General features: G+C 48.0%; 1 protein-coding gene across 3 annotated transcripts in view; it reads right to left on the minus strand.

The window, feature by feature from the left end:
* Positions 1-5,396: 5,396 nt before the first annotated feature.
* Positions 5,397-27,080, minus strand: part of mapk1 (mitogen-activated protein kinase 1) — a 30,722-nt gene continuing 9,038 nt past the window's right edge. The window contains exons 2-9 of one of the 3 annotated variants that reach the window (XM_088935586.1): positions 17,989-18,171; positions 15,425-15,614; positions 14,853-14,969; positions 13,456-13,570; positions 12,302-12,433; positions 9,778-9,887; positions 8,967-9,094; positions 5,397-8,499 (exon numbers count right to left, since the gene is read on the minus strand). In XM_088935586.1, coding sequence (XP_088791712.1) covers positions 8,978-9,094; positions 9,778-9,887; positions 12,302-12,433; positions 13,456-13,570; positions 14,853-14,969; positions 15,425-15,614; positions 17,989-18,171 — 964 coding nt within the window. In that variant the 3' untranslated portion in view covers positions 5,397-8,499; positions 8,967-8,977. Of the gene's footprint in view, positions 8,656-8,966; positions 9,095-9,777; positions 9,888-12,301; positions 12,434-13,455; positions 13,571-14,852; positions 14,970-15,424; positions 15,615-17,988; positions 18,172-27,080 lie in introns of all 3 variants that reach the window. The other 2 variants (XM_088935587.1, XM_088935588.1) reach the window with 2 other exon arrangements.

A 27,080-nucleotide genomic window follows, 5' to 3' on the forward strand; every position in this document is an offset into this window, starting at 1 on the left:
TGCCGTCCTTCGGATGAGACGTAAAACCGAGGTCCCGACTCTCTCTGTTAAAAATCCTAGGGTGTTTCTTGAAAAGAGTAGGGGTGTTACCCCAGTATCCTGGCCAAATTTCCCCCTGGCCCTTACCAATCATGGCCTCCTGATAATCCCCATCTCTGAACTGGCTCCATCACTCTGCTCTCCTCCCCACTGAGAGCTGGTGTGTGGGAAGCGGACTGGCGCATCATCCAGGTGGGGCTGCACACTGGTGGGGGTGGAGGGGATCCCCATGACCTGTAAAGCGCTTTGAGTGGGGTGTCCAGAAAGGCGCTATATACGTGTAAGGGTGAGATCCTTTGTTCCATAAAATGCCACTCCTACAATCCCAGGGATTTAAGTGATCCAAAGGGTCTCCTCTCGTTTTCAAGCTTGTTTATGAGTTTTTTTCTGAAACCAGAATACCAAAGCCTCACGTCCTGCCCCCCCCCCCCCAGTCTGCCAGGAGCTGAGCTTGCTGCCCCATGGTGTAGAACCTGAGGCAGTTCAATCGGCTAAATCAATGGTCCGTCTCCTTTGAAGACCGGGGTTTAAAAGTGCCGGAGCTCACAACTGCAATGCAGTTTGACCTCCGGCTGCGCACTGCCCAGTGGCTCTCCAGTTCACTTTCATGTCTGTGAAGGAGCTCAGCAGAACAGATATCAAAGCCTGGTGAAGCCCGAGGACTTCAGGTAGTCTGCGTTCTGTGCGAGACTGAATCTCCGAAGCCCATGAAGCGCGACGTCATCTTCGACCTTGAGATAGAGAGCAGGCTGGCGTGATAGGTCTGTCTGCTGCACCAGCTCGTCTTAGCCCTCGTCAGAGACGCTTTAAAGAAACACAGTGTGTTCCACATTACATAGTTCCTCCTTAGAAGACATCACACAATCTGATATGTAAGGGAACAGCTCCTACAAACAGGCACTGCACTCCCCAGCTGATATTTAGACATAGGTTTTGAACTCTGGGACATGAGCTAGACAGAAGCAGAAGAGCAAAATAAGGTTTAAAAGTCGGCCAACCCTGACTTACATGTGGACAGGCTGCCTTTTTTCTTATTAGTTCTCAGCTCATACCGATCTAAGAAGCTATCTGGGCCATAATATAAACCAGAACGCTTTCACTGAGGGTATCTTCAGCTTTTATTATATGGGTTGGGTACAAGTGGAAATCACGTGGAAAAGCATTTTAAATGGAGAACAGGAGGCACGTCTTTCCCCAAAGAGTGGTGGGAGTGTGGAACAAGCGACGCAGCCATGCTGCTGAAGTTGATCGCCTGAATTTGTTCAAGAAACAGCTGGATGAGATCCTGGGAGCAAATACAAAACAGGGTAGTTTCTAATCTTTATTATGTTTTAATGAGCAGGGAAACTAATGTTCAGGAGCCTGGACAGACACATATGTTATATATCAACTGCATTTTTCTTTAACATTTCTACAGTGTTTGATAATCCTCTTATTTTGGCCGTGAAGGAAGAATGTGTACCTTTTGCAGAAAAGATCATCAAAGCCTGAGACGCCTGGGGCTTCGGGTAGGTTATGTTCTTTGTAAGAATGAATCGTCTGCAAACCTGACTAGTTTACTAACTATATCAGCATCTAGATGATCACTGATATAAATTATGAAGAGCAGATGTCCTAATGCAAGTCCCTGAGGTCATGTCATGTCATTCGCCAAACCGCTTTATACCCTACGGTGTCGCGGGAAGCCGAAGCCTACCGGGCAAGCAACAAGCGCAAGGCAGGGTACACCCTGGAGGGGGCGCCAGTCCATCACAGGGCAAATGCAAGCCAATCATACATGGGGACAATTTGGAGGCCACGGTAAATTTGGCCCGGACACCAGGATAACTCCCTACTCGTACTGAGAAATGCCCGGGGATCTTTATTGACCACTGAGAGTCAGGACCTCGGTTTAACGTCTCATCCGAAAGACGGTGCCCACTACAGTATAGAGTGTCCCCCGCCAGTATACCAGGGCATTAGGACCCACACAGACCGCAGGGTGAGTGCCCCCCACTGGTCCCACTAACACCACTTCCAGCAGCAACCTTAGCTTCCCAGGAGGTCTCCCATCCAGGTTCTGACCAGGCTCAATGCATTTTGCTTATCTTCAGTGGATAGCCAGTTGAGAGCTGCAGGGTGATATGGCTGCTGAACAGATCCCTGCGGTACTGCACTAATTACATCTGGAAAACAAATCTACTGATTTTTCTCATGCAATGTTATTTGTTTTTTTCAGGGTAAAAAATATGTAACGACTGGTACGTTTTCTGGATGAGCCATTGAGCTCCATTGGGGATTCAATGCAAACAATGCATACATAAAGTAAATACTGTATACTACAATTAGCACACTAGGGATTGCAGGGGGGCATGGCGCCACAGCACCCTGTGTGTGGAGTTTGCACGTTCCCCTCTGTCCATTGGTTTTCCTTCCATGGTTCGAAGACGTGGCGTCATGGGCCTAAGTGAATGAATGTGTACTTGTGTCCTGCGTAAGACCAACTCTTGCTCTGTCTTGTGCTTGCTGCTTCATACTTCGTGGTGCCTCAGGATAAAAGTCTAGCAGAAAACATGTGGAATGTGTTCTGGAAGACATGCTACATAATGCATATTCACATCCGGATCAGACCGATCTTAGTCGCCCAGTACATTTGATTGTTTCTTATATTTTGGCCAGAGGGTGTATGCAGTTGTTTAGTCCAACAGAGGACATATACATTAGATTGTGGGTGTTTCTTGCATTTTGGCCAGAGGTTGTATGCAGTTGTCTAGTCCAACAGTGGCATGCCTCCTTGGACAAATGAGCTATTTGGATGTCCAAAAGCTCTCATTGTGTGTTTGAATCATAGGAAGTGTTGTTTCTGCTATGTGAAGGAGTCAGCAGCAATGCCACGCACAGAGCTCAAGAGCATCTGTATATTACCTCTCAGCATCAGAACAGAGCTTTTTATAGAAAGCTATTACCCCAATAACACAAGCTGCAAAAGAACATTGCTTTTAATTTTGTAACTGAAGTAGGATTCATATCATTCAGGATATCCTTCTGAAAACAGTGATTCACTCATTTATTAAAAAGAGGTTCTGGAAATCTAGCTCTACATTCCCTCGCTCAAGTACCAGGAAATCGAAGTCAGACAAACAGACATCGTACATTCATTAGCTTATGACAACACATGGCACGACGTTAGTCATTATAGTGACTAGCGAGCAGGAAGGGCAGCTTCACGATTTTTGCAAACTCTTGCCCATGGCAACAACATGACGACTTGCAGTACAAAGTTCACAATTTTATGCTTAATTCAGAATGTGTAACATTTTGCGATGCCGTCAATTTATTTATTTTGTGTACAAGATTTAATAACCGATGTGTGAAATTCTACGAAAGCATCACTTGAAAGGGGAATTTAAGTGATCCTTTTTATCATAATTATGTTTAAGACCTAAGTTGAGATGGGCATTAAATATGGTTTTATGGGTTTTACAACCAAGAGCAATATCTCTGTTGGATTAAAAGCGCTTTATTCACCAGCCTGCTTGTTTACAGTGTAATTTGGCTGCTTCAGGTCACCTGATGTTTTGTTGCCTCAATCTGATTGACAGAACATGGGGCTATGCATACCTGGAAATTTAGTTTATTTTGTGGTGTAAATCGGAGGTTTTTTAATGATTTTTATTACAGTTTACACACATTACAGTTTTAGTTTTATTGTGGTTTGAAATGCACTCGTCCACGCTGACTCTTTCTAACCCTGAATAGAAGAAAAGAGTCGCAGCTCTCCTTTCAGACCCACACACCCTCAGCTGAAGCTTCAGGAATGAGATGGAGCTGGGGTACAGATAGTGCACAAAGGTGAAATATTTCAGGATGTACTGGACATGCAGAACAGCAGTAATATATGCTCACACCCTGCTCAGACTGATCTTGGTGCTTGCTGAGGTCTGAGGAGTTAGAGCAGTGATTCCAGTCCTGGTACTGGAGACCCACACACCTGTCAACTCTCGTTCCAGCAAAGTTATCAGCTGCACCATTGAATCTGTAATTGACTTAATGGGACTTGATTTGAACTGTGGGGCTGTTTTCAGATTTGAGACCGACTGGAGGCAGCCTTTTAACTATGTTCCCTAATTTAAACGGAATCAAATGAAAATGAAAAAGCAGCTTATTAATTTAATTAAGGCTTCAATGAAGTAATTAAGCTCAGCTGGAATAAAAACCAGCAGGTGGCAGCCACCAGGACCAGGACTTGGTAACCCTCCATTGGATTGTGGCCATTATTCTTATTTTGGCCACAGGCTGCATGCATGAAACTGTGTTTTTTTTTAAATACAGCTTTTGTTTTAGGTAATGACAACTACATTGCTTTGCACAGAAACCAGACTTCCCTTCTCTTCCACAGCAGGGCTACACATGCAGACGATCGATTGCTCGAGTCTGCTTGGCAAGAGCAATCGCTCACAGAACCACCAGCAGCCATTTCTTCTCTCTCTTTGTAACTGCCATTATCTCTCAGGCAGCCTTATTGGCTATTAGCCTGCATTTTGAGATTTCTTCCCCTTTAATTCTGCATACAAAATCTGCCTTGGCTAATTGTTCTGTAACGTAGTAACCAGAGTGACAGCATTTATAATTTGGAATGTCTTCTCTTGCGGCAGCTATACTCTTATTTTCTCCTGCACAGCATCAAATTAACCTCTTTAAAAAAAGAGTTGTCACTTGAAAAGTACTCCTCCTCCTTTTATATTTCCTCCACATGCAAATGATGGCTTGAGATGTCAGTGTGTGCGATATCCCCGTCTTGTAAGTATAGATTAGGAGAAAAAGCAGGAAGAGCTCGTCCAAGGAGGGGAGGGGGAGACTTGATTCCATGAGCTGTTGAACACAATAAGGCTGTTCCTCCATTACAATGAAACTGTGCTAGTGTTTGACCTACAGATGTACCAACTGGACTTCCTGATGGTCATTAAAGAACTCAACCTTGAGCAGAGTAGTATTCTCTGTGCAAGATAAGAGGCCCTACTGACACAATCGACCCAACGGGCTTTTCCCCACAGTCTAAAGTGAAACACAAACTGGGGGACACAGATGAAAATAGCTGGCAGCACAGTTTAAACTGAGAAGCAGATGCAGTTCTTTACGCAAAGGGTTGTGGGGGTCTGGAACAAGCCGTCACGGGACCAAAGCTGATGCCCTCATTGCTTGGAAGAAGCCAAGGTAGGAGGTCCTTGGATGGATTGGCAAACTACCCAATGTGCTAGATGGGCTAAAACTCTTGTCTCTTGCTTCCAGCTGTTATGTCTTGTTTATTGTGATGAAGAGACTAGGAGCACCTTTAAAAAAAAATTTTGGGGGGGGGGGGGGGAAAGGAATCGCAATAATGCATCAAACAAAACTGGGGTACAGTGTTTATTTATTGGGGCTTCCCTGGGTTACATGTCCCTGCGGAGATGAAAACACTACAGACTGACATCAGCGATTCAACGGGGCTGGCTGTAGGCCACCACAGCAGAGGAGTGAAATCTGACAGTGTGGTAGAAGAAAAGACCTTAGTCTTTCTGTTACCCTATACAGCCATTAGTTTGACTGCTGTAAAAAAAGATCTGATCTGAGAAACCAACCCCTGCATACGGTTTTAAAAATAAAATAGGATCCATTTCCAGCTACTTGTACAATCCTACACCCAGAACAAAACCCAGGAGAGCCGTTGTTTTTTTTTCTTAGTGAATTCACAATAAAAAGATATTTGAAACATACTTACATAATATTAGTTTAATACATGGAAACAATTTATTTTTTTTAAACAAGATTAATATTCACTAGGAACATAACATTCATTGAACAATAAAAAAAGGCTTACATAAAACATCCAAAAGAAATAAGGCCAAAAACAATAATTAAAAAACAAAACAAAACCAAAAAAAAGCTAACTCTTTTCACCTTTTCAATATAGAACAATCACAAAGCTGTGGCAATATTTTTTTAATTACATATCTGTGAGAATAAAGATTAATTTTAAAAGGAATAACTTGCAATCACAACTGATCCCCACCTAAACAAAGCTGCGCGAGAAATCTTGTTATACAAGACTAAGAAAGGCACAAAAACAGACGGGTTTGCACGAGAAGTCTGCAGAAGCTATCAACAGTATTTGCAATGTCCCCATGGGACTCGTATCCCCACCCTGTCCGTCCCTAAAGGATTCCAACATTCAGACCCTAACGGAGCAGCGGTCACTAACTCGGCACCGACAGAGACGTGAGCGCATTCCACACAGCACAGCGCAGAGCAGCGCCCTCTGGCGTCGAGAAACAGCGCACGAACAGTTCATCAAAAATACGCTTCCTTCCGCAGTACAGGAAGTGCCCCTCGGGAAAAAACGGAGGACTTCCTGCCTCACCTGAATAAAGTGGGCGGGCGCTGCCCAGCTTGTTCAATACACGGTGAACTGCAGCACAGACCCGATAAGCACACATTTCTGACAACCATTATAGCAGAACAGCATGCTGACTCCTGCCGCTTGTCAAATGCCAGATATTTCTCCCATATTCCAGTGATGTAAAACTCCACTTAACCGATAACCGAGTGGCTAATACATATATAAAAATCAACTGTCCACTCCCCCCCAACCCCCCGAAAAAAAAAGGAAATTTGTGGAGCTTAAAACACACATATTAAAATCAGTCATCTTTGTGAGTCCTTGACATTTAATTTTTTTTGTTACAGGAGCTTTAATTGCTGTTTTTAAACCACAGAACATCAGATACAAATCTGAAAGATAAGAAAAAAAACCCCCACCCTCCACTATTACATCTACAATGCACAAGGTAGGGAGACGCATCCCAGAATTCACCCAGTGGAAAGCTCAGAGGAGTGTGGCACTTACACAGTCTTTGTATCGAGAGCTTTTAACAGTCATGCGAGGGCAGTCTTTTGTTACAAGGCAAGAGAAAAAACTCACCACAAAGGGAGAAAGAGAGGAGGCACTGCACTGGAAAAAAAAAAGATTTGAAAGACAAGAATGTCTAAGCCAACTCCAAACTGCACAAACCAAATCCACAGATACTAGGCCTGAGCCGCAAGAAAGAAAGAGAGAGAGAACACATCGTAGTTAACGCATGATCGTGTGCTAGTGGTTAGGTCATTTTCTTTCAGCTTTGCTAAACTGGAAGTTATAAAAAAAGATTGCGTCTGACAGGGCAATACACTGGAGGAGACGGGCTCAGTCGAGCTTCGGAAAGCCTGCAGCACAGATGCAAGAAGGACCCTTCCTGCTCAGTGCTGGGTGAAGATATCTGTGCTGTTAGACTGACTGACAAGAAATGAGGACTTCCAGGCTGCATAACAACACTTGGGATTTGAGAGTCTGACGTTGAACCTGACACAATCACCGGGTTCTGATGAGACACATTCAGGCGGCAATTTTTTTGGTGTATTTGGAAAAAAAACTGGTGGCAAATCATTATTTGTGGGAAAAGAACAGATGCAATGACCAGGACAGGACAGAGACATGAAATCGAAGGAACTTGCAGGACACGGTCGGGGGGGGGATTTCACATGTAAAACTGGGGAATGAAAGGCGCTAGATTGAGCAGGTGGGGGGGGGGAACAACAACTTCAGAAGCAACCTTCTTTGCATTGACCAGAGTGAGAAAGAAGCGCACACTCATCACAGCCTTAGCTATTTTCCCCAACTTGTAGCCGTGGGTTTTCGGTTTTTAAAATTTTAGGAAAGAAATGCACTCGTGTTTTGGACTAGAAGGGGGGAAAAAACCTGTCCTGTACTAGGACTACATGGAGATGAATGTAAGGAGCTTTGGGAAAACAAATCTGTGTCGATAAATACAGCGCTTAATTAGCAAGGGCTTTCTGACCAGGTTCTTCCAGACCGCTGGGCCACAAGCCTGCCCTGCACAGCTCTAACAGCGTTCAAGCCTTCTGCGTCTTTAACACGGGAGCCGAGACGTTTGCGGTACGCGCCGCTCCCAGACGCAGCGCGGAAAGACGCCCCGATTCTCTTTCAGATCCAAAAGGGTGCCCCCGTTTCCGAAAGTTACTCGAGGAAGTCCACTCCCAACCCGACGGGGAGTTTCCGTCACTCCCCGAGCAACCCCCCCCCCCCCTCCCCCGACCTCCGCAAACCCAACAACACCTCTCGGGCGCCCGCCGCGTCCGGAAACCGGAGGCGAGAGAACCCGGCGATGCTCAACACAGGCTTTCGGCGAAACGCACTTCTGTAACAAAACCGTGGCCATGCAAAGAGACAGCAGCAGCAGCAGCAGCAGCAGGCTGAAGTCCACACACAGTGGAGGAAAGGGAGAAGAAGGGAAGGGACGAAGGGCAGGGCCCCACTCTGCTGGACAGACGCCGGCGCTCTTTCGGGGGGAGGCTGGATGGGCAAGCCAAGACGAAGCCACAGCACATCGTTGAGGAGAAGCTGGAAGGAGGAACAACAGCTTTGTGACAAGAGCACTCCGGGAAAGGCTGCGGGGGAGAGAGAGAGAGAGAGAGACGGGAGCACTGTTAGTGTCCCGGGATTCAGGCGGGGAGGGGAAACTCGGGACTGGAGATATTCTGTGGTCCGTCACGAAGCACGACGCTCTTTCACTGGATCTCCCCTTCCAGGATGCTGGAGCGATCCTGCAGGTGGTGGGGGTGGAGAGAAAAATAAACTGCACGTCCGACTTTCAATTCCGACCTTCTGCTGGCAATGTAACCAGGTGACAAGGGGAAGGCACAGGCTGACGGATAGTTCGATGCTACATGTTGTGGTACTGGTGTCCTGTGGTCTAGTGTAGTGGGGTTGGAACCCTGACCACTGCTCCACCCTGCGGTTTTCAGGAGTGGAAGGAGTGTCTTGTGTCACGGAGAAAATGGCTCTATAAGAGATAGAGTGGGGAGTCTCCTGGAATACTCGCACACTTACAGTACGGGACTGTGGCACAGTGTACCTGTTTGAGAATTAGGACCGGTAGCCGGGCTGGAACCTGGCTGTTTCTTCAAAGATCAGCTCCTTCAAGGTCTCTTTGGGCAGGTCGTCCAGTTCCATGTCAAACTTGAATGGCGCCTCTGCCACAGGCTGGAGGAGGGAGAAGAGAAAGACTCAGATTCCGAGCGCGTCCCGTCTCCGAGATTCGGCACTGATGATCCGCGATGGCTCGGAACAGGGCCTGAGCCTCCCCACGTGTTCTTACAGACAAAAATAGGCCCGTCTGAGGACCTCCCAGGCCAGGGGAACGACACAGAGAGAGAGAGAGGGTGCAGATACTGTTTATCTTAATTCATTCCTTAAACTTCTATAGCTCTTTTCTGGACACTCCACTCAAAGCTCTTTACAGGTAATGGGGATCCCATCCACCACCACCAGTGTGCAGCCCCACCTGGATGATGCTCCAGTACTCTCCCCACACACCAGCTCTCAGTGGGGAGGAGAGCAGAGTGATGGAGCCAGTTCAGAGACGGGGATTATTAGGAGACCATGACTGGTAAAGGCCAGGGGGAAATTTGGCCAGGACACCAGGGTTACGTCTTCCAAGTGCTAGATCTGCATGAATAAAACCCATCTTGCCCAGACGCTCAAGTTCAAGAGTAGATTTTCTATTAATCTATTTGTCTGGATTCTCCAACAGTCAAGTAGTTAACAGAAGCCAGCACGGTTCAGATTAGAATCTGGCAGTCTGTGCTCCATCTTGCATACCTGTATCGCACTTCCAGAACCTCACACCCACAAATTAAGCATGAAACCACAGAAATCCACCCTACCTCGTCTGTTGGGTCATAATACTGCTCCAGATAGGGGTGGGCCAAAGCTTCCTCCACCTCAATCCTCTTGTGGGGGTTAAAGGTCAACATCTTATCCAGCAGATCCAAAGCTAGGACAGAGGGAAAGGGAAGAATCTGCACGCTTGAAACTTGACAAAACAAACCCAGCCCACCGAGCAGATGCACGGCAAGTACCGCACAAACGCCACAGCGCTCGTCACAGGAGCGGGAACCAACTTGCTGCGACCTGCTCTCACAACCCCTCTTCACACCACCCAGGAAATACTGAGACCCGAGTCATGTGGAAAAAGTCATTGATTTAAAAACAAAAAGGTGGCTTGTTTCTGAAACGCAGCAGTGCATTTCAAACCGAGAGCAGCAATAATATTATTATTATTATTATTATTATTATTAATTGCTTACACTTATATAGCGCTTTTGTGGACACTCAAAGCGCTTTACAGGTAATGGGGATCCCCTCCACCACCACCAATGTGCAGCCCCACCTGGATGATGCGACGGCAGCCATAGTGCACCAGAACGCTCACCACACATCAGCTCTCAGTGGGGAGGAGAGCAGAGTGATGAAGCCAATTCAGAGATGGGGATTATTAGGAGGTCATGATTGGTAAGGGCCAATGGGAAATGTGGCCAGGACACCGGGGTAACACCCCTACTCTTTTCGAGAAGCGCCCTGGGATTTATAATGACCACAGAGAGTCAGGACCTCGGTTTTAAGTCTCATTCGAAGGACGGCACCTGTTTTACAGTATAGTGTCCCTGTCAGTATACTGGGGCATTAGGACCCACACAGACCGCAGGGTGAGCGCCCCCTACTGGTCACACTAACACCTCTTCCAGCAGCAACCTTAGTTTTTCCCAGGAGGTCTCCCCTCCAGGTACTGACCAGGCTCACACCTGCTGAGCTTCAGTGGGTTGCCAGTTGTGAGTTGAAGAGTGATACGGCTGCTGGCTGGATGCTCTTCGTCTAGGGAGGATGGAATAAGTGTGTAGCACTCTCATTTGTGTTATTTTTGTGTTGTGCCTTGTTTTTGTGTAAAGAAATACGTGCAGTTATTACCTATGATCGATGCCTCAGAATTCCAGGCACCTGTGTTCTTTCTACTTGGCTACCACCTGTCAATTGTCTTTGGTGCTTACTGTTCTGGATTATTCAATTCATTTTTAAAAAGCGCCTTTCACAACCAGGTTGCCCCAAGGCGCTTAACGAAGCAAGTGACCATATATATTGTGAACACAGCACAGAAGAGACCAGAAGACAACGGAGGAGAGGAATCAAAAACGCCTCTGTAAGGAGAAAAGAAACCTCTGGGGGTCCAAGGTCAACTGGCTGCCCAACCCCTTTGGGCATGCTAAGATTATAGAATTAAAAAAGGAAGAAATGAATAAGGGTATTAATCCATCCATCCATCATGTCTTCTGTATGTCAGTACTCCATGCAGATCTCTGTAGACCAGCAAAATCCTCCTAAACGATAGCTATATCCACGATGTCCCTCTTGGATCCATGGTAGTGTTGCAGCATCCACCTTAGATGGTGCCCAGCCCAGGCGCCATCCGGACATGTGGGAAGACTACCTGTTATATGCTGTCATACTGTGTTGTACAGTCAAGCGTCATTTGTTTCTGATTATTATTTACTGTTTTGTAATGTAGAGTACACAGTGTGAGGTGTGTCTACTGTACTGTGCACGTCCAGAGAGAATGCTGCGAATAAGAATCTCACTGTACATGTACATACGGCAGATAAACTCCTCTTTCTCTCTAAGGGATCAACTAGTTTCCAACTACTAAATGAGGCAGGGAGATCACACTTTTAAGGATGAGTCCCGTGACTCCAAATACTACTGAAAGGGCTGAAGAGTCTTGCTGTAAACAGAATATTTAACATCCCTTTTAAATGGTGTTCCTCCATTTTACTCATAGGTGTACACATAGAGGGGTGATGCAATGTTTAGTTCTGCTGGCTCACAGCCCTGGGGCCCCGGGTTCAAATCTAGACCTGGGGTGCTGTCTGTGTGGAGTTTATATGTTCTCCCCATATTCATGTGGGTTTCCTCCAGGTGCTCTGGTTTCCTCCCACGGTACTGGTAGGTTAATTTGCTTCCGGGAAAATCAGCCCTGGTCCGAGTGTGTTATTTTTCCTGTGTCTGCCCTGCGACAAACTGGTATCCTGTCCAGGGTGTGTCCTGCCTTACACTTGCTGATGGATGCATGTAGATCAGACTAAACTGACCACTGGGCCTTTATATCATTCATTTACCCTCCTCGTTTTGTAACCTTTCTTATGTTCTTATGTGCTAGGCAGTGGCCAAAAGTGTTACAGCTCTTTAATGTCATTTTTTATTGTACAAAGGAAGTTGGTCGCACAGTACGCGTCTTTTATCTGGACTTCTGTGACCCTATCAGAAGGAAACACAAACGCCTCAGCCTCATGACGGGGAAGCTCAACAAGACCGTTTCCTACGCCGCGCCTCGGCTCGACGGAACATCAAGATGCTGACCTTTGGGATCCGCGTTGGGGAACAGTCGGTTCCAGGGGACCTTGTTCCTGAGCGGCAGGGACAGCAAGTAATTTCTGGCCTTAATGTTGATGATGCAGTTGAGGTCCTCCTGAGAAGGAGAGCCCAGAATTCCTGTAGGAGCAGCGGATGAGAAGAGACAGGAGCTCACGGTCAAACCTCAGAACATCAAAGGGCTACTCTTCTTTTCGCTTTTCGCTTTCCACTCATTAAATGGAAAAGGCAGCAGACGGAGGAGTGGATCATCAGCCTTGGCTCTGAACAAGCCTGGTTCGCTCAGGAAGCCCACAGACATTTCTTTCCATCATATACTCTTTAGCTAAACACAGTGCAAAAGTGCAGAACTTCCAAGCATGTTGCTCGCAGAGCTTGTGGCATCCTCGATACAGTTAAGGCTCCCCAGATGGCCAGTTCTGTAGCGCTTAAAACACGACTTAATTAAAATACAGCCTGATATAAGCCATCAATTACGGGAATGTCTACTTAGCAGTATCGGGTTCACAGACAGAAAAGCACCCTGTGCACTCGTTATCGAGATTGCAGCTCAGGATAAAACCCCTCCAGTTCCGATGCCGCGAAAAAGGTTCCCTGTAGCCGCTAACAAATCGCACAAAACACTAAAGGTTTTTACAACATAAGCCGAAACGAGCTTTTAATAAAACACTGATAGTATATTTCCGGCACACAGGCAATACATCAACAAGTATTTCAACCTGGAAAGAAATGTTTTTGCTCGCAGTCTACCCACAGGAAACCTGATACCACTAACAAACCGAGGGAGATGAGAATGCGCAGTACGGTATCCAGCCAAACGGCACCCAGCAAGCCAGGGACCCCAGAGTGTGGGCCGTGGGGTCCCCTGCTTGATGAAGGCGACAGCAGAATGGCCTGCACTCCAATTCCAGTGCAGATTGATCCATTTCGGGTTTTAAATCATACAGTCTAGCAACCCGATGCTGGTTAGTTCAAAATCAACTCCGCTTTGCACAGGCCGAAGGGATGCAGTCAAAACATTAAACACATAACGAGCGTTCTGCTGCATCAGCGGTATTCCTGCTTTGCAACGGGGGATTTTTGGTTCATCATCCTGCATGCGAAGCGTAAGAGAAAAGAAAAGATGACAACAAGCCCTTTACCGAGAATGTGGTTGAGCTGATCCAGATAGTGTTTTCCAGGGAAGATGGGCCTGTTGGACAGCATTTCAGCTAGGATACATCCCACGGACCAGATATCGATGGATTTGGTGTAACCCTGCAGGCACAAACACAGCTGTTACAGCCAAGCCAACAAGCAGGCGATGCAAACCGAGACACTACACCACTTCCCCCAGGGCTCTCTCGTATTAAAATTGATCGACCGCTACTGCAATGTGATTGTGCATCCACAGAACCTTACTTAAAGAATACTAACAAATATAAAAAAAAAATACTTGCAACCGTCATTCATGATGGCTATATTAGCGAATAGGCAGGTAACGGGCTAATTACTACCTCACAGTTGTTAAATACAGCCGAATGCATTCTGGACTGATGCAGACCAAGATACTGGGCGTAGTACTGCTGATCCAAAAAAACCCACTGCAGCAGGAACTCTTCCCTTGATAACATCACTATCACTCTGTAGTCAGAGATGCTGGTGAATAGCAACTTTCACCAATATCTGCAGAATTCCTCGAACTTTGAAGCGCAAAACCATTTTACAGGTTCAGGCATCTCAACACTAACATCCACAGGACTGGAGCAGCTACCTTAAAACAATTTTACAGTCAGGAGGAAATAAACTTGTAACCCTGTGGACAACAAACTGCACATTTTCTCTCACGCTCGGTGTATGATGGGAAATGCCAGTTACCATCCAAACAAACATCTGCTTAACGGGGACAGAGTTTGGAGACCCAGTAACGTCCAACATGAGAGATATCACAGCTTAAGCCTACAAAACAACAGTATTATCATCAAAGACTGAAAGCCGAAAAATAGCAGCTATAAGAGCAAGTCAACTTGCCATGGGCAAAAATATCACCTGGATCAGTCACTGAAATATTTAAACCCCTTTAAGCGAGTAGTGGCACCAAGAACTAGTGAGACCATGTAAATCAAGTCACAGAATTTCAGGGCGGAAAAAAAAAAAATCAGCCAGGCAGTTTTTAACTGGTCGACAGCGAAACACGATGTAACAAACAAGTGGAGATGATGAGGAAGTGAATGTAAAACTGATATTAGGAGGCACCTCTATGCACAAAGAGTTGTGGGAGTCCAGAACAAGCCATGTTACTGAAACTTTGGCTAATTTCTAAGATACAGGTGCACGAGATCCTTAGATCAATTAACCACCGAATTCTCAACGGGCCAGATGCTCCTCTCATTTGAAACTAATGTTCCTGAACGTGGATGACGCTGGGGTTGCCGAACTCTAAGCAGCTGACAACACTGGAACCAGTAGCGATGGCAGTGTAGGGAGTGGCAATTCCCCACTACGACACGGAGCCCTTCACAGCAAAAAAAAAAAAAAGAAAAACAGGCGAGGAGCCCACCTTGGAATTGAGCATGATTTCTGGTGCCCTGTACCAGCGCGTGGCCACGTACTCCGTGAGGAAGCCAGTGTGGTCGTGATCGGGATCGGCGACACGGGCCAGGCCGAAGTCACAGATCTGCCGGGGAAACACGTCACAGTTAGCCTTCTCCCCCCAAGCGCCTGTCCGTCCAGCGCACAGGGAACACAGCAGCGGAAACGCTCCGAACGCCAGCGAGAACCCAGCTTGGCAAAGGGAGAAATCCCTGCAAGCTGAATCCAGGCTTAACGGGAAAGGACCAGGCCTGATCCATTTTTTCTGGCGTTTCAAATCGGCTTGCGAAACCGCTCATCCACATTCGTGTACAAGCTTGAACCTTTTCAAGGCAGCATTTGCCCAAATGCGGAGAAGCAGCACTTATCTGAAGGCTTGATCTGAACGAATATTTCTGCCTTGGACCCCCAAAAAAATGACCCCCCTGCAGTCTCGTTTTTATGAAGACCTTTAGTCTGAGGTCCACCTGCTGAATAAGGTTACAGAAAACACCTGCACAAAACAGCTGATCACTTTAACAGAATGAGCAGGAACCAGACCTTCAGGTCGCAGGTAGTGTTAAGCAACAGGTTGGAGGGTTTAAGGTCGCGATGCAAGACATTGGCAGAGTGGATGTATTTGAGCCCTCTCAGGATCTGGTATAAGAAGTAACAGATGTGGTCGTTGCTTAGGTGTTGCGTCTTCAAGAGCTTGTAGAGGTCGGTCTCCATCAGATCCTGGACAATATATCTGTGAGAGCACGCCAGTTAAGCACAAAGACTTCAGTGCCATCGGAGACAAATCGATGTTCGTTTACGGCAGCAATTTTCATCGGCTCCCAACCCCCCCCATGTTCTAAAGTAGCAAAAAAAAAAACTTTAAAAGGCTTTCACTGGATATGGGCAGCAGGTTACTGTACAAAATTAACTTTCGCTCCGCAGTGAAGCTGCTGTAATTGCTTCTAAGATGGCAACACTGGTATTCACCAAGAAACAAAACCCTATTTTTAGGTTTGTGATGCTGCTGCAAATTGCACAAGAAAATGTCTTTTCCTCTTTTTTTGTAATCTAAGGAGGTCTTTGGAATCCTTCTATGTTCCAGGGTTGCGCAAGACTCGCTTCTATAACAGTAACTGGAGCCTCCACCATGTTTTGGAACAAACCCCTGAGCAGGAAATTGTTTACCCCGGCTTAGGAAATCTACACACCCTGAAAACCAGGCTAACACCTGAAACATACTTAGGCTCCCACTGCACCCCTGAAACTCCCTCAGGAGCCCACAGATAGCCCTCATTCCTCGCACCCGAGCTCCAACTCGGACGTCATGAATAAAAAAAAAAAAACTTTTGAAGCAAGAAACTGCATTTTCCTTCCGAGCCTCCTATCTGGTATTGTATTGAAATGGACACAAAAGAGGCTGCAGTAGTACAAATTAGATCATGCGGTGGCCGCTGTTATGTTCAAAAGTGCTATTCAAAATTGCCGTGGCCCAGTTTCAGCAACAGCCTGAGCTGGCAGGCGAAAAAAAAAAAACGCCTACAGGAAGTTGAGAAAACACCAAACGCGTGTGGTGATTCTCTGCCAACAGCGATGCAAGCTCCGGCTCTTTCACTAAACCTCACGAAATCAGAGAGGTTACTGATGCCGACTCCGAGCAACAGCGACAGGCCGACCGTTCTCTAGACCCGCCGATCAGCGGATCAACTGAAGGATTGTTTTTCGGCCATATCTTTTCTAGAACCCCCTGATAATCCCTAAAAGAACTGCAATTACAAAACTTGTAATTCATCTGTCTGTACTTGAGGCACCAGTGACGTCGCAGCTGTATGAAGTTGTTTATGTTTAAAACGCTGCTTTCGTGAACAACACGTCCTTGCGATTCTGACATGATGCGTAGACTGCAGGCAGCTACAAGTTTCTGATAACAGGAAGGCGAGAGAGGAGAGTCACCCAGCTGCTGGAAGAGGGGGGCTGCATGGGAACGAGAATTGTAACACTGTTCCTGGCTGTAGAGAGAGCTCTGCCAGGGCAGGGCTGCGTGGTGCCTTAACTGAAGTAAAGGTGAAATAAAGGAGGGGTGATCCCTTCTCCTCTGTGGTCTGGACTCTTTTCCTCGTCTCCTGAAGAGAGGTTACCTTCACAACGCAAGTGACCACCACACCGCTTGCCAATTACCAGACCAACGTTGTCAACGGCAACGAACGACGACCTTCCTCTCCTTCGACGTGTGCCTCACTAACGAGGGCCCTTCACTCGAGAAAGCTCGGAGGTGGTTCGGCGGGGACAGAGTTCAAAAAGTCGCAACCCGACAACCCACCCCTCGCCCTCCCGCCACGCAGAAATGAAACCCTGCGGGCGCCCGCTTTCTCTCCGGCTAAACGCGCGCTATTTCAACAGGCTCCCGGACTGCGTTCCTCCCTGCACGGCCCTTTACAATTAATAATAATAATTGCTTATACTTATATAGCGCTTTTCTGGACACTCCACTCAAAGCGCTTTACAGGTAATGGGGATCCCCTCCACCCCCACCAGTGTGCAGCCCCACCTGGATGATGCGCCAGTCCGCTCCCCACACACCAGCTCTCAGTGGGGAGGAGAGCAGAGTGATGAAGCCAGTTCAGAGATGGGGATTATTAGGAGGCCATGATTGGTAAGGGCCAATGGGAAATTTGGTCAGGACACTGGGGTAACACCCCTACTCTTTTCGAGAAACACCCTGGGATTTTTAATGACCACACAGAGTCAGGACCTTGGTTTTACGTCTCATCCGAAGGACGGCGCCTGTTTACAGTACAGTGTCCCCGTCACTATACTGGGGCATTAGGACCCACATGAACCGCAGGGTGAGCGCCCTCTGCTGGCCCCACTAACACCTCTTCTAGCAGCAACCTTAGTTTTTCCCAGGAGTCTCCCATCCAGGTACTGACCAGGCTCACACCTGCTGAGCTTCAGTGGGGCTGCCAGCTGTGAGCTGCAGGGTGATATGGCTGCTGGCAACCTTTATGCGACCCGGGATCCTCTCTGAAGTTCCAGCTGCCCATCAGGAGAACGAAAACACCTGCTGAACGCATCTGAACGCCCCCTCCCTCAGGACAGCAGGGGGTGGAGGCACCCCAAAAGGATACACATCTTTCATCTGGTCGATGGACGGGGCGCGGATGATGTCGTTGATGCCGATGATGTTCTCGTGCTTGAAGCGCAGCAGGATCTTGATCTCGCGCAGGGTCCGCTGGCAGTACGTCTGGTGCTCGAACGGGCTGATCTTCTTGATGGCCACCCGCACCTTGTTCTCCTTGTCGTACGCCGAGCTGGAAAAGAAAAGGACAAACAGGGAGGTGGGAGGGGGGGTGGAGATTTCAACAGCTGCCGCCACCAGACCTGCGCGTATCCGAGAAGAGGTGTGACTGACCTTTCAGAGGCCGAGTCTACCAAGTTAATAAAGTCCGTTCTACTAAACTAGAAATACATCAAAGTTAAAGATTTGGAAGTGATCTCCCAGCTGAAAATAAGTCCTGGAGGACCTCTGCTCAAAACCTGGCATTTCATGCATTATTCTGCCTGGCATGCACTTCAAAATGCATCTTTTTTACTTTCTTTCCAGGTTTTAAACTGCTTCCTTTCGAGATCATTAATTGGCTACCAAAGTAACTTCAAAGAAAACAGTCGTCCTTTGCAATATCATCCATCCACTTTCTAACTGCTCCTCCAGTTCAGGGTCTCGGGGGAGCCGGAGTCTACCCCAGCACTCCACAGGCGCAAGGCAGGGTACACCCTGGACAGGACGCCAGTCCATCACAGAGCACACACACACACAATTTTCCCAGAAACCAAATAACCTAGCAACATGTTTTGAACTGTCGAAGGAGACCAGAGCACCCAGAGGACACCCACATGAACACGGGGAGAACATACAAACTCCACACTGACAGCCCCCAGGCCCAGAATTGAACCCAGGGTCACCGCGCTGCCAGGCAGAAGGGCTGCACCATCCTGCCTCCTCCCTTGGACTAGAACGAAGTCAATATTTTTAATGGCTCATCAGGTTTCTGGTTTTGACATGCAGGCTTGGTTCATCCATTAAGGGTCACTATAAATACATTATTAACCAAAAACCCTTCTTCTGCACCCCGTAATAAAATTCAGACATTATGTGTTAACTAAGCCGAAAAGATGATGAGGTGCCTTTCCTCTTTATTCACTTCATTCTTTTAAAAGGGTCATCCTACTCTCGGGCTGATAGCTGGCAGAATCACAGCTAAAGCTAGCTCGGAGATCGGGAATCCAGGTGCGTTTCTGTGGATGATGCTGGCCTGAATCGCTGCCTATGGACTGATCAGCTCTAGATGAGAAACTTGCACAGACTCCAGCTCTGGCCACTCTGCACTGGCTGCCAGGTAAAAGCAAGACTGATTTCAAAAACGTACTGCTAACATGTATATTTGTTAGTGACCTAGCGCCTAACTGCATCAGCCAGCTGTAACAGAAGAACTCTCCTGTGTGTCACCGATCATGCTCTAGGCTTCTCTCGAAGAGTGACGAGTCATTTTGGAGTTAGAATGTGAAATGATCTCGCACAGGCAATTCAAGAATCTGAAAGCTCTTATGGTTTTTTTTTTAAGTTGCTACAAATCCCTTCATAGCATGGCAATTCATCATGGTCAAGGCTGTGTTTTTTTGGTCTAAATATATTAATCAAAATGTGTTTTTACTGTATTTCTAACTCTTTTCAAATTGCGTGCATTGTGCTACGTTCCATTTTGAGTGCTACTCAAATAGAAGATGAGCTCAGGCCTGGACAGGGGCCACTATCAACAGCATGTTGCCACAGAGTGTTAAAACCGTCAAGAAAATCTGCACTTCGCCAGCGATCAGAGGCAAGAGGGACGAGCTTTAAGCCTAGAAACAAATGAGGGCAACAAGAAAAAGCCCATGGCTCCTGATGCTGTGCTGCACCAGCAAGCTGTCCGAATACGGGGGAGATATGCCTTTTGGAAAAAGCCAGATTCTCCCCCTCTTCCACCATCATGCTCTGTCCTGGGCTTTAAGGTTACGGCCACCTGTCCAGGCCTGGCAGCTTGTGCTGAAATAAAGCCATGATTAAAACCGAGCAGTCCGTGCCAGAGGGGTGAGGGCACAGCGGCTTTGATTGTGCCAAAGCCGAAGTTCCTCAGAGTTGAGTCATTTCCAGGACTGGAACTTTACTGGTCCACTCAAGGAGGAGTCAGAGGGCTGGAGCCAGGCCGGTGGCTGCAGGTGCCCCTCTGTAGTGTGGGGGGGGGCTGGGGGGGCTGGCACCCCCTCATGCTCTCACACACTCCCTGCACTCCCTTTCCAAGGGTGTTACTGGCGTGACCAACGAACTACTACATAAGGCTGCCACAGCAGGAAAAATTCGTGAATGCTGAGGGTAATGGCGTAATACGAGAGGCACAGTGTCTTCTCCTCAGGCTGGGACGAGAGATGGGCAGCAGCTCTATTGAACTTGCGCCCCCAGCAGGATTGGAAACCGTTCCGATTCTGGCAGGTGTGGGGATTTTCAACTTATTCTGGGGAAGTATTTGGACCTGGACTTTGGAAGAAATCTGGACAGAATTCGACCTGGCTGGTCAATCCAACCCAGGATATTTCTTAAACTGTACCCTAAAGTGAATCTCTGTTTCTGGCTTCTCCCCGCCAGCAGGGGAAGCACAGCCTGGCCTCTCTGGACAGCCAGGTCTTCCTGTGTCTAGTTTCTGTGTCCTGACAGTGGTCACTGAGCCTGTCCTCTCTGGACAACCAGGTCTAATTCTGTCCGGTTTGTGTCACTGAGCCTGTCCTCTCTGGGCAACCAAGTCTAATTCTGTCCGGTTTCTGTCACTGAGCCTGTCCTCTCTGGGCAACCAGGTCTGCCTGTGTCCAGTGTCTACGGCCAGGCTGTGGCCACTGAGCCTGTCCTCTCTGGGCAGCCAGGTCTGCCTGTGTCCAGTGTCTACGGCCAGGCTGTGGTCACCGAGCCTGTCCTCTCTGGGCAGACAAGTCTGCCTGTGTCCAGTGTCTACAGCCAGGCTGTTGTCACAGAGCCTGTCCTCTCTGGGCAGCCAGGTCTGCCTGTGTCCAGTGTCTACGGCCAGGCTGTTGTCACAGAGCCTGTCCTCTCTGGGCAGCCAGGTCTGCCTGTGTCCAGTGTCTACGGCCAGGCTGTTGTCACAGAGCCTGTACTGCATCAGGATCTGTTTCTCCTCGTCTGTCAGGCTGGTCAGATACTGGGCCAGTGCGTTGTCTTGGCGTTGCAGTCAGTGTTGTGTTGGCGTGTGTGTGTGTCCCAGCTGCAGCCCCCCTCACACTCCCCCTCACTCTTCTGCTCTGCCATCGCTGCCGCAGGGCTGGGCAAGTGCACGACTACAGCTCTCCTCTTAATCTGGTGTTTTTATTCATCCGATTCTTCCTCCACCTCTTTCTTTTCCTTGTCATTTTTCAACTGCGGCTTCCACTGACGCCCCCGCAGCGAACTGAACAGAAGTCACCCAGTCAAAAAAAAAAGTCACAATGCACGAAGGAACAGACATTATGAATCTGTAGTGCAGCAGATTTTCAAAGCATTAATAAACAGCTATAGTATTTCCATTCAGAGCCATTTTTCAAAGGAACAAACAAAGAACTCTACACGTATTGTATCAGTGTTAAAAAAAGAATTTACATGTTTATGAACTGCATTTCATTAAAAGTGCACAGAGCACTGCAATCTCATACTGGAAACAAAAACGTAATTGCATTGAAAAGGATGAGGCTGCATTGAAGAGTCTTGACAGGAGAAAAATACTGAACAAACTGTAAAACAACAGGAATCCAAAAGACAATAACCAAAATAACCTCTCACAGTTCTTTCAACCAGCAAGAACCAGAAACCTTCACCTGGTATATTCGGATTATGGAAGACATGACTTTGGCATGAGAACTAAGTTAATTAAGGTTAAAAAAGCTAAAAGAAAGTTCAAACTGGGTGACATCATTAAGCCCTGATACAGATCCCTGTGGTACACCACTTATTTAGATCATTGATACCTTCCTAATGTTAATCAATAATACAGATTCTGGTAGACTTGGGAAACTACTCACAAAGGCAGATAATATGAAGACCTGCAAACACCCTTAGAGCTTGTAAAAATAAAAGACCCCAAATTCAAGACTAGACAAACACCTGGCAGAAGATGTTCGATGTACGATACACAGGCATCAAAAATATCAACAAATATAAAATAGGAAACAACACAGGCTAATAATGAGAAAGGCTGACGTTAATGTTGACATATCGTTTACATCTTCTAGACACTGGGGGGAAAAATTAAATAAGACAAATTTGTCCAGTTTAAAGTGCAAAAATTAAACCAGGGAATATTAAAAATGTAAAAACGTATAAAGTATTAGATAATTCAGAATACTGTGTGCGACTGTGGTCACTGCATTACAAAAAGATATTGCAACTGTGCAATTAGTCAAGAGAAGAGCAGCCAGATACATTCCTGGGCTTATGGGAATATCTTACACTGACAGTATGAAGAAGCTGAACATTTCTAGTCCTGATCAGAGATGACTAAGCGAGCGTTTGATCCAAGGACTCAAAATCCTCAAAGGCATTGGAGACATCAACCCAGTGGAATTCTACAGAATTAACACTGAAACCCGAACCAAAGGACGCAAGCCGATGCTACAGGGAAGTGCATTTAAAACGGAGCATGAAAAGCACTTCTTTACACAAAGGGTGGAGGGAGCGTGGAACAGGTGAGTAGTTCATTGGATTAATTAAGCAGCAGAAACTAAATTTAGATGGCCCTGTCTGCCCCCTCTCACCTGTCATACTTCATGCGTGCTTCTGAACTACAGCCATTTCTAGCGGAACGCTGTCAACACAGTGAGTTCTTCTCTGTGCCCTACAATGAGCAACCTCCTGAAACCATTTGATCGTATACACTTAAGTGCTGTCCAGGGCTTACAAAGAGTTTCTAAACTGCAAGGTAACCACGCGGACAGCAGAGCCCTGCTGGGCACCAGCGAGTGGGCTCACTCCGGCTCGACTGCTCGATCCCATGATACCCGACGTCACGCTTTCTCCCTCGGGAGATTTCAGCAGCACCCTGCCCCAGAAAGAGCGGACCGTGCAAGGCCCCCCACGGCAACCGCCGGTCATAACCCGAGCCCGGACAGTGGACCGCGGCAACTCCCCAAAAACATTTACACCTCCTGCGCCAGCCCCCCTGGTCCAGACCCAGAAGTCCAAGCGCTGTGGAAATGCAGGCTGATGACCGAGCCGCCATAAGCACAACGTCACACAAGGCTGTTACAAGTCTCCCCGCACGCAGGGACATCACAACCCGAGCCTTTACTTCAAATCGTGCAGCGCTGGTGAAGAGGCCAGACATCGGGGCTGGACACGGGTGCAGCCAGTCTCTGGAGAGCACAATCCTGCAGGGAGCACAGCACAAGCCCTAGGACTGCCCTCCCTGCACCAATCCCACAGCTCTGTAGGAATTCCTCCTGACCCCACTGTAATCTGGACAGGAGTGTACTGGTGGTCGCTGCTAAAAGCTGGGAGGCTTTTCTCTCTCCAGAGTCCCCCACATCTGCTCCTCCTGAGGCATGCTGTAACGATTTGCAACCGCTAACCCCTAAACCAGTACACCCAACCCCTGAGCTCCTGCAGCGGAATAAACTGTTTAATACGGCACCTTTAAAAGTCTCACTTGAGCCCGAATCTGAGAGGCAGCAGGACTGTTCTTTGCATTAGCGTAACAGGGATCACCTGAATTTTTACTTAATTTCAATGATTTTGCCTTCAGCTCTTAAACCCCGGACTCAAAATCGTTCCGTGATCAGAAACACGGTGAGGGCAGGGGAAAAAAAAAAAAATCACTCACCGTGATAACAATCTGCCTTTGCAAAGCACAGAAAATAGACTTTAAACGTCTATGTACTGTCAGGGGCTTTGGCACTGTTCCGAAAGGCGCTATATAAAAATAATCCATAAAATGCACTGGTGCGAGAGTTCGAAAGGGGCAGAGACGCGTGGGGCTCGTACAAAGCGAAAGCAAAAACAAGTGGGCTACCCTCCGATTTATAAACGTAACCCCCATTTCTTCGCAGGGTGCTTGATCTCGAGCTTCTTCAAGGGATGTGGAGAGCACAGGAAGTTTCCATCTGATTTACAGTAAGCAGAAAAGGTCAAGGGGAGCGAGAAACCAGTGAGAATTTGCGCGATGGCCGATTGGTGCATGAATAAAAAAAAACAAAACAGCAACCAGTCAAACTCAGAAAGGAAAGCAGTCATACTTTCCAGAGTCTGCCCGACTCAACGGCAGAAACCAACAAGATGGCTTTTGTCTGAACAGCGAGCTTACTGCAGACAAGCTCAGCACTCCTTTCCAGCCAGCTGTTTAGAAGCCGAAAAGGAGAAAGGAGAAAGAGAGGAAAGACTCCCATCGCAGAAATTGCATTTCGAACGAGAACCGACATGTTGGACTCCAGCATACAGCATGCTGAAACTGACAGCATCCGTTGGGCTGCAGCGGTCTGAATCACATTTGCTCGAGCAGGTTAAACTCGAGTGCACTGTGTAGGCGTGAAGGTTTTATGTAAACCACAGAAATATCCTGTCTCTTTCTGTCATTCAATTCAAGCCGCTTAATGTAACAAAAAAAAAACAATTTCCAAACAATTTGGAAACGGGTTTAGAGTTCAGAACTCGCTGAAGTGTACAGAAGAGGCAGCGCAGTCGGGGAACATACAGGGGTGAAATCAACTGCTTTTGACACCTTTGCACCGGTGGAGGCTCCGGGGCTGGCCGAAGAAACCAGGACGGCGAGAGGGACTCCATCTCGCTTGCGCTGTCAGACCGAAGCGCCACATTTCAGCTCAGCAGGCGGCGCCGAGAGCAGAGGAAGTGTCAAGACATTGCACAAGCCTGACGGGAGCGCAAAACCTCACCCAGCCCGGGGCTCCGCGGAGGGAAACTCTGACTCAGCTGTTTGTGGATAACGTTTCTGAAAACAAACCCCACGCCGAACAGTTTGAGCTCCTTCGTCTCGGCTCCTGTCTGCGCACCGCGCTCGACTTCCGCTCTACTGCGAGCGAGGCGCATCATCCCCATTAAATCAAGTGCTTCAGAATGGGGGACCCCCCCCCCCACCCTGTCAGCATCAGCAACGACGACCAGAGGTGGAACCCGGGTCGAGAGACGTTTGCTTTTCTTCCCCGACCCTAAGGAAACGTTCAATTAAAGCCCTATCATTTATATATATATATGTATTCATCTTTCCTCCACGCCGTGCCGTCCGGGGCTGAAACACGGCGGCGCAGAAAAAGAGGGGAGCCGTCTGTTGAAGTCGGGGAGATGGCTGCCCGCTCACCTGCCCTGCCCGAGTCCTGACCGAGCGACAGCGCCCCCAGGCGCCTTGCCCAACCCACCACAGCCCCCCCGGCTGGAGCTGTGGGTCAAGAGCCATTGCCCCATAGTGTGCCCACCACCTCCGCCCAAGCAGAGACGAGGCCATTCATCGCACCGCGGAGAGGGGCAGCACCCGTGAGCAGGTGGCCATTTTCAGACGCGCAGCAGCTCGCAGGATCCACGGGCTGCACTCAGACTCGAGCCCTGGTTGCCCGAGCACAGCGTGCCTGCAGAACAACTCCGGCAGTCAGGGAGTGAACACAGGGGGCAGGTTTTAACGACATGGGCTGCAGGACACGCGGCCTAACCTAACCCCTCTTGCCGAGGTTCAGGGGAGAGGAAGACGAGAGGATGCCGGAGTCGCTCTTTGTGCTCCACTTCCACGTTTTCCCCGTGAGCCGCTGCGTTACCAGGGCAACCAGCAGCCAGGGACAGAGCTATGATTTAAAAGGCCTTACATAAAAAAGCTAAACGTCTCTATGAATAGCCACCATTTGAAGCATCTAATAATTACTGGCACATACTGCACGAGTGCTGGTGCCTGCTAGCTCAGTGCAGGAGAAGAGCAATGTGCAGGTCATGTCACAACGCCTCTCCAAAGCCCACAATTTCACTACCCTCAGCCAGGCAGGCTCCAACAGACACTGAGCCCAAGACGGGCCCCTTTCAAACTCTGCACCCAAGGGAAACCTTAACCCTAGACAGGTCACTTATGCCGAACACCCCCCAGCAAAACGGGAGACTAATTAGCAAACGGTGTGCTGGTACAGGCTTTGGGAAGAGGAAATGTCAAAGAACGCAACACCTTATAATCAACAACGCAGGGCTCCACTGTCAGGTGCCCAAACAACAGCCAGAGAGAGATTTTTCCATCTGCAGGACTACGTCAGTGGGCAATCAAACAGCTTAGGTAGCTCTGTGGGGTTCAAACTCGAAATTACACTGTCTGAGGGAGGCGCCTCAATTGAAACCTTTGAAAAGAGCCGGGAATTGTTTTTTTAAAAACACATCTGGAGAACTGTCCTCACAGAGCAGGTCCTGTTTTTTTTTTTTAAAAAAAAGTCAGGCTTCTTCTGCATTCCTTAGCTTTAAAGAAATCCGCCACATGAGCGCATTTCGTGGGGGAGCAGAGAACTGGGCCTCCTGGCTCGAGCAGCGGCGTCCATCTGCTCGGGCCCGGTCTGGTCAGGCAGCCTCAGCGGCGGCGGTTAGCGAGACAGGAACAGCTCTGTTTCCGCGGAAACTGGCTTCAAGGCTCCGGACTTGCACTGTGTTGGGGGGGGTGGGGTGGGGTGGGGTGGGGGGTGGGAGAGAGTCAACCTGCACCTCTGATTACACCCAGCTGCACAGCGGCTGTACAAAAATGGCGAGCCTCCAGGAACAACTGCTCGGAGATACCAAAACAAAGGGCAGTGCGCTTGTGAAATCAAAAAATGACAAACGGGCACTGTAAGGCGCTCTCAGTGCATTTTGCATTAATGCACTGCATTGCACTATTAAATGGCTTCAGACAGGTGAAGCTTACTAAGCAGCCACAGAGTAGATCCAGATTTTAAGTTAGGTCTTATAAAAGACTCCTGCTTTTCTCCCACATGCAATCCAAGACATGCAATGAATGGTTTCTCTGCAAAACAGTAAGTTCTAAAACCTCCAAACAGGGCATCTGCACTCGGCTGCTGGTTCCCAGCGTGTGAACCGCCGAGAGGGAGTTCTGGGCCTCGGTGCCCAGCGCTGCTTGGCATCACAGAACTTGAGAAAATTCAGAGCTGGAATACCCGTGAGAATTTAAAGCAGCACACC

This window comes from Atractosteus spatula, chromosome 17 (assembly GCF_055471065.1).
Source record: "Atractosteus spatula isolate fAtrSpa1 chromosome 17, fAtrSpa1.hap1, whole genome shotgun sequence".
NCBI lineage: Eukaryota > Metazoa > Chordata > Actinopteri > Semionotiformes > Lepisosteidae > Atractosteus > Atractosteus spatula.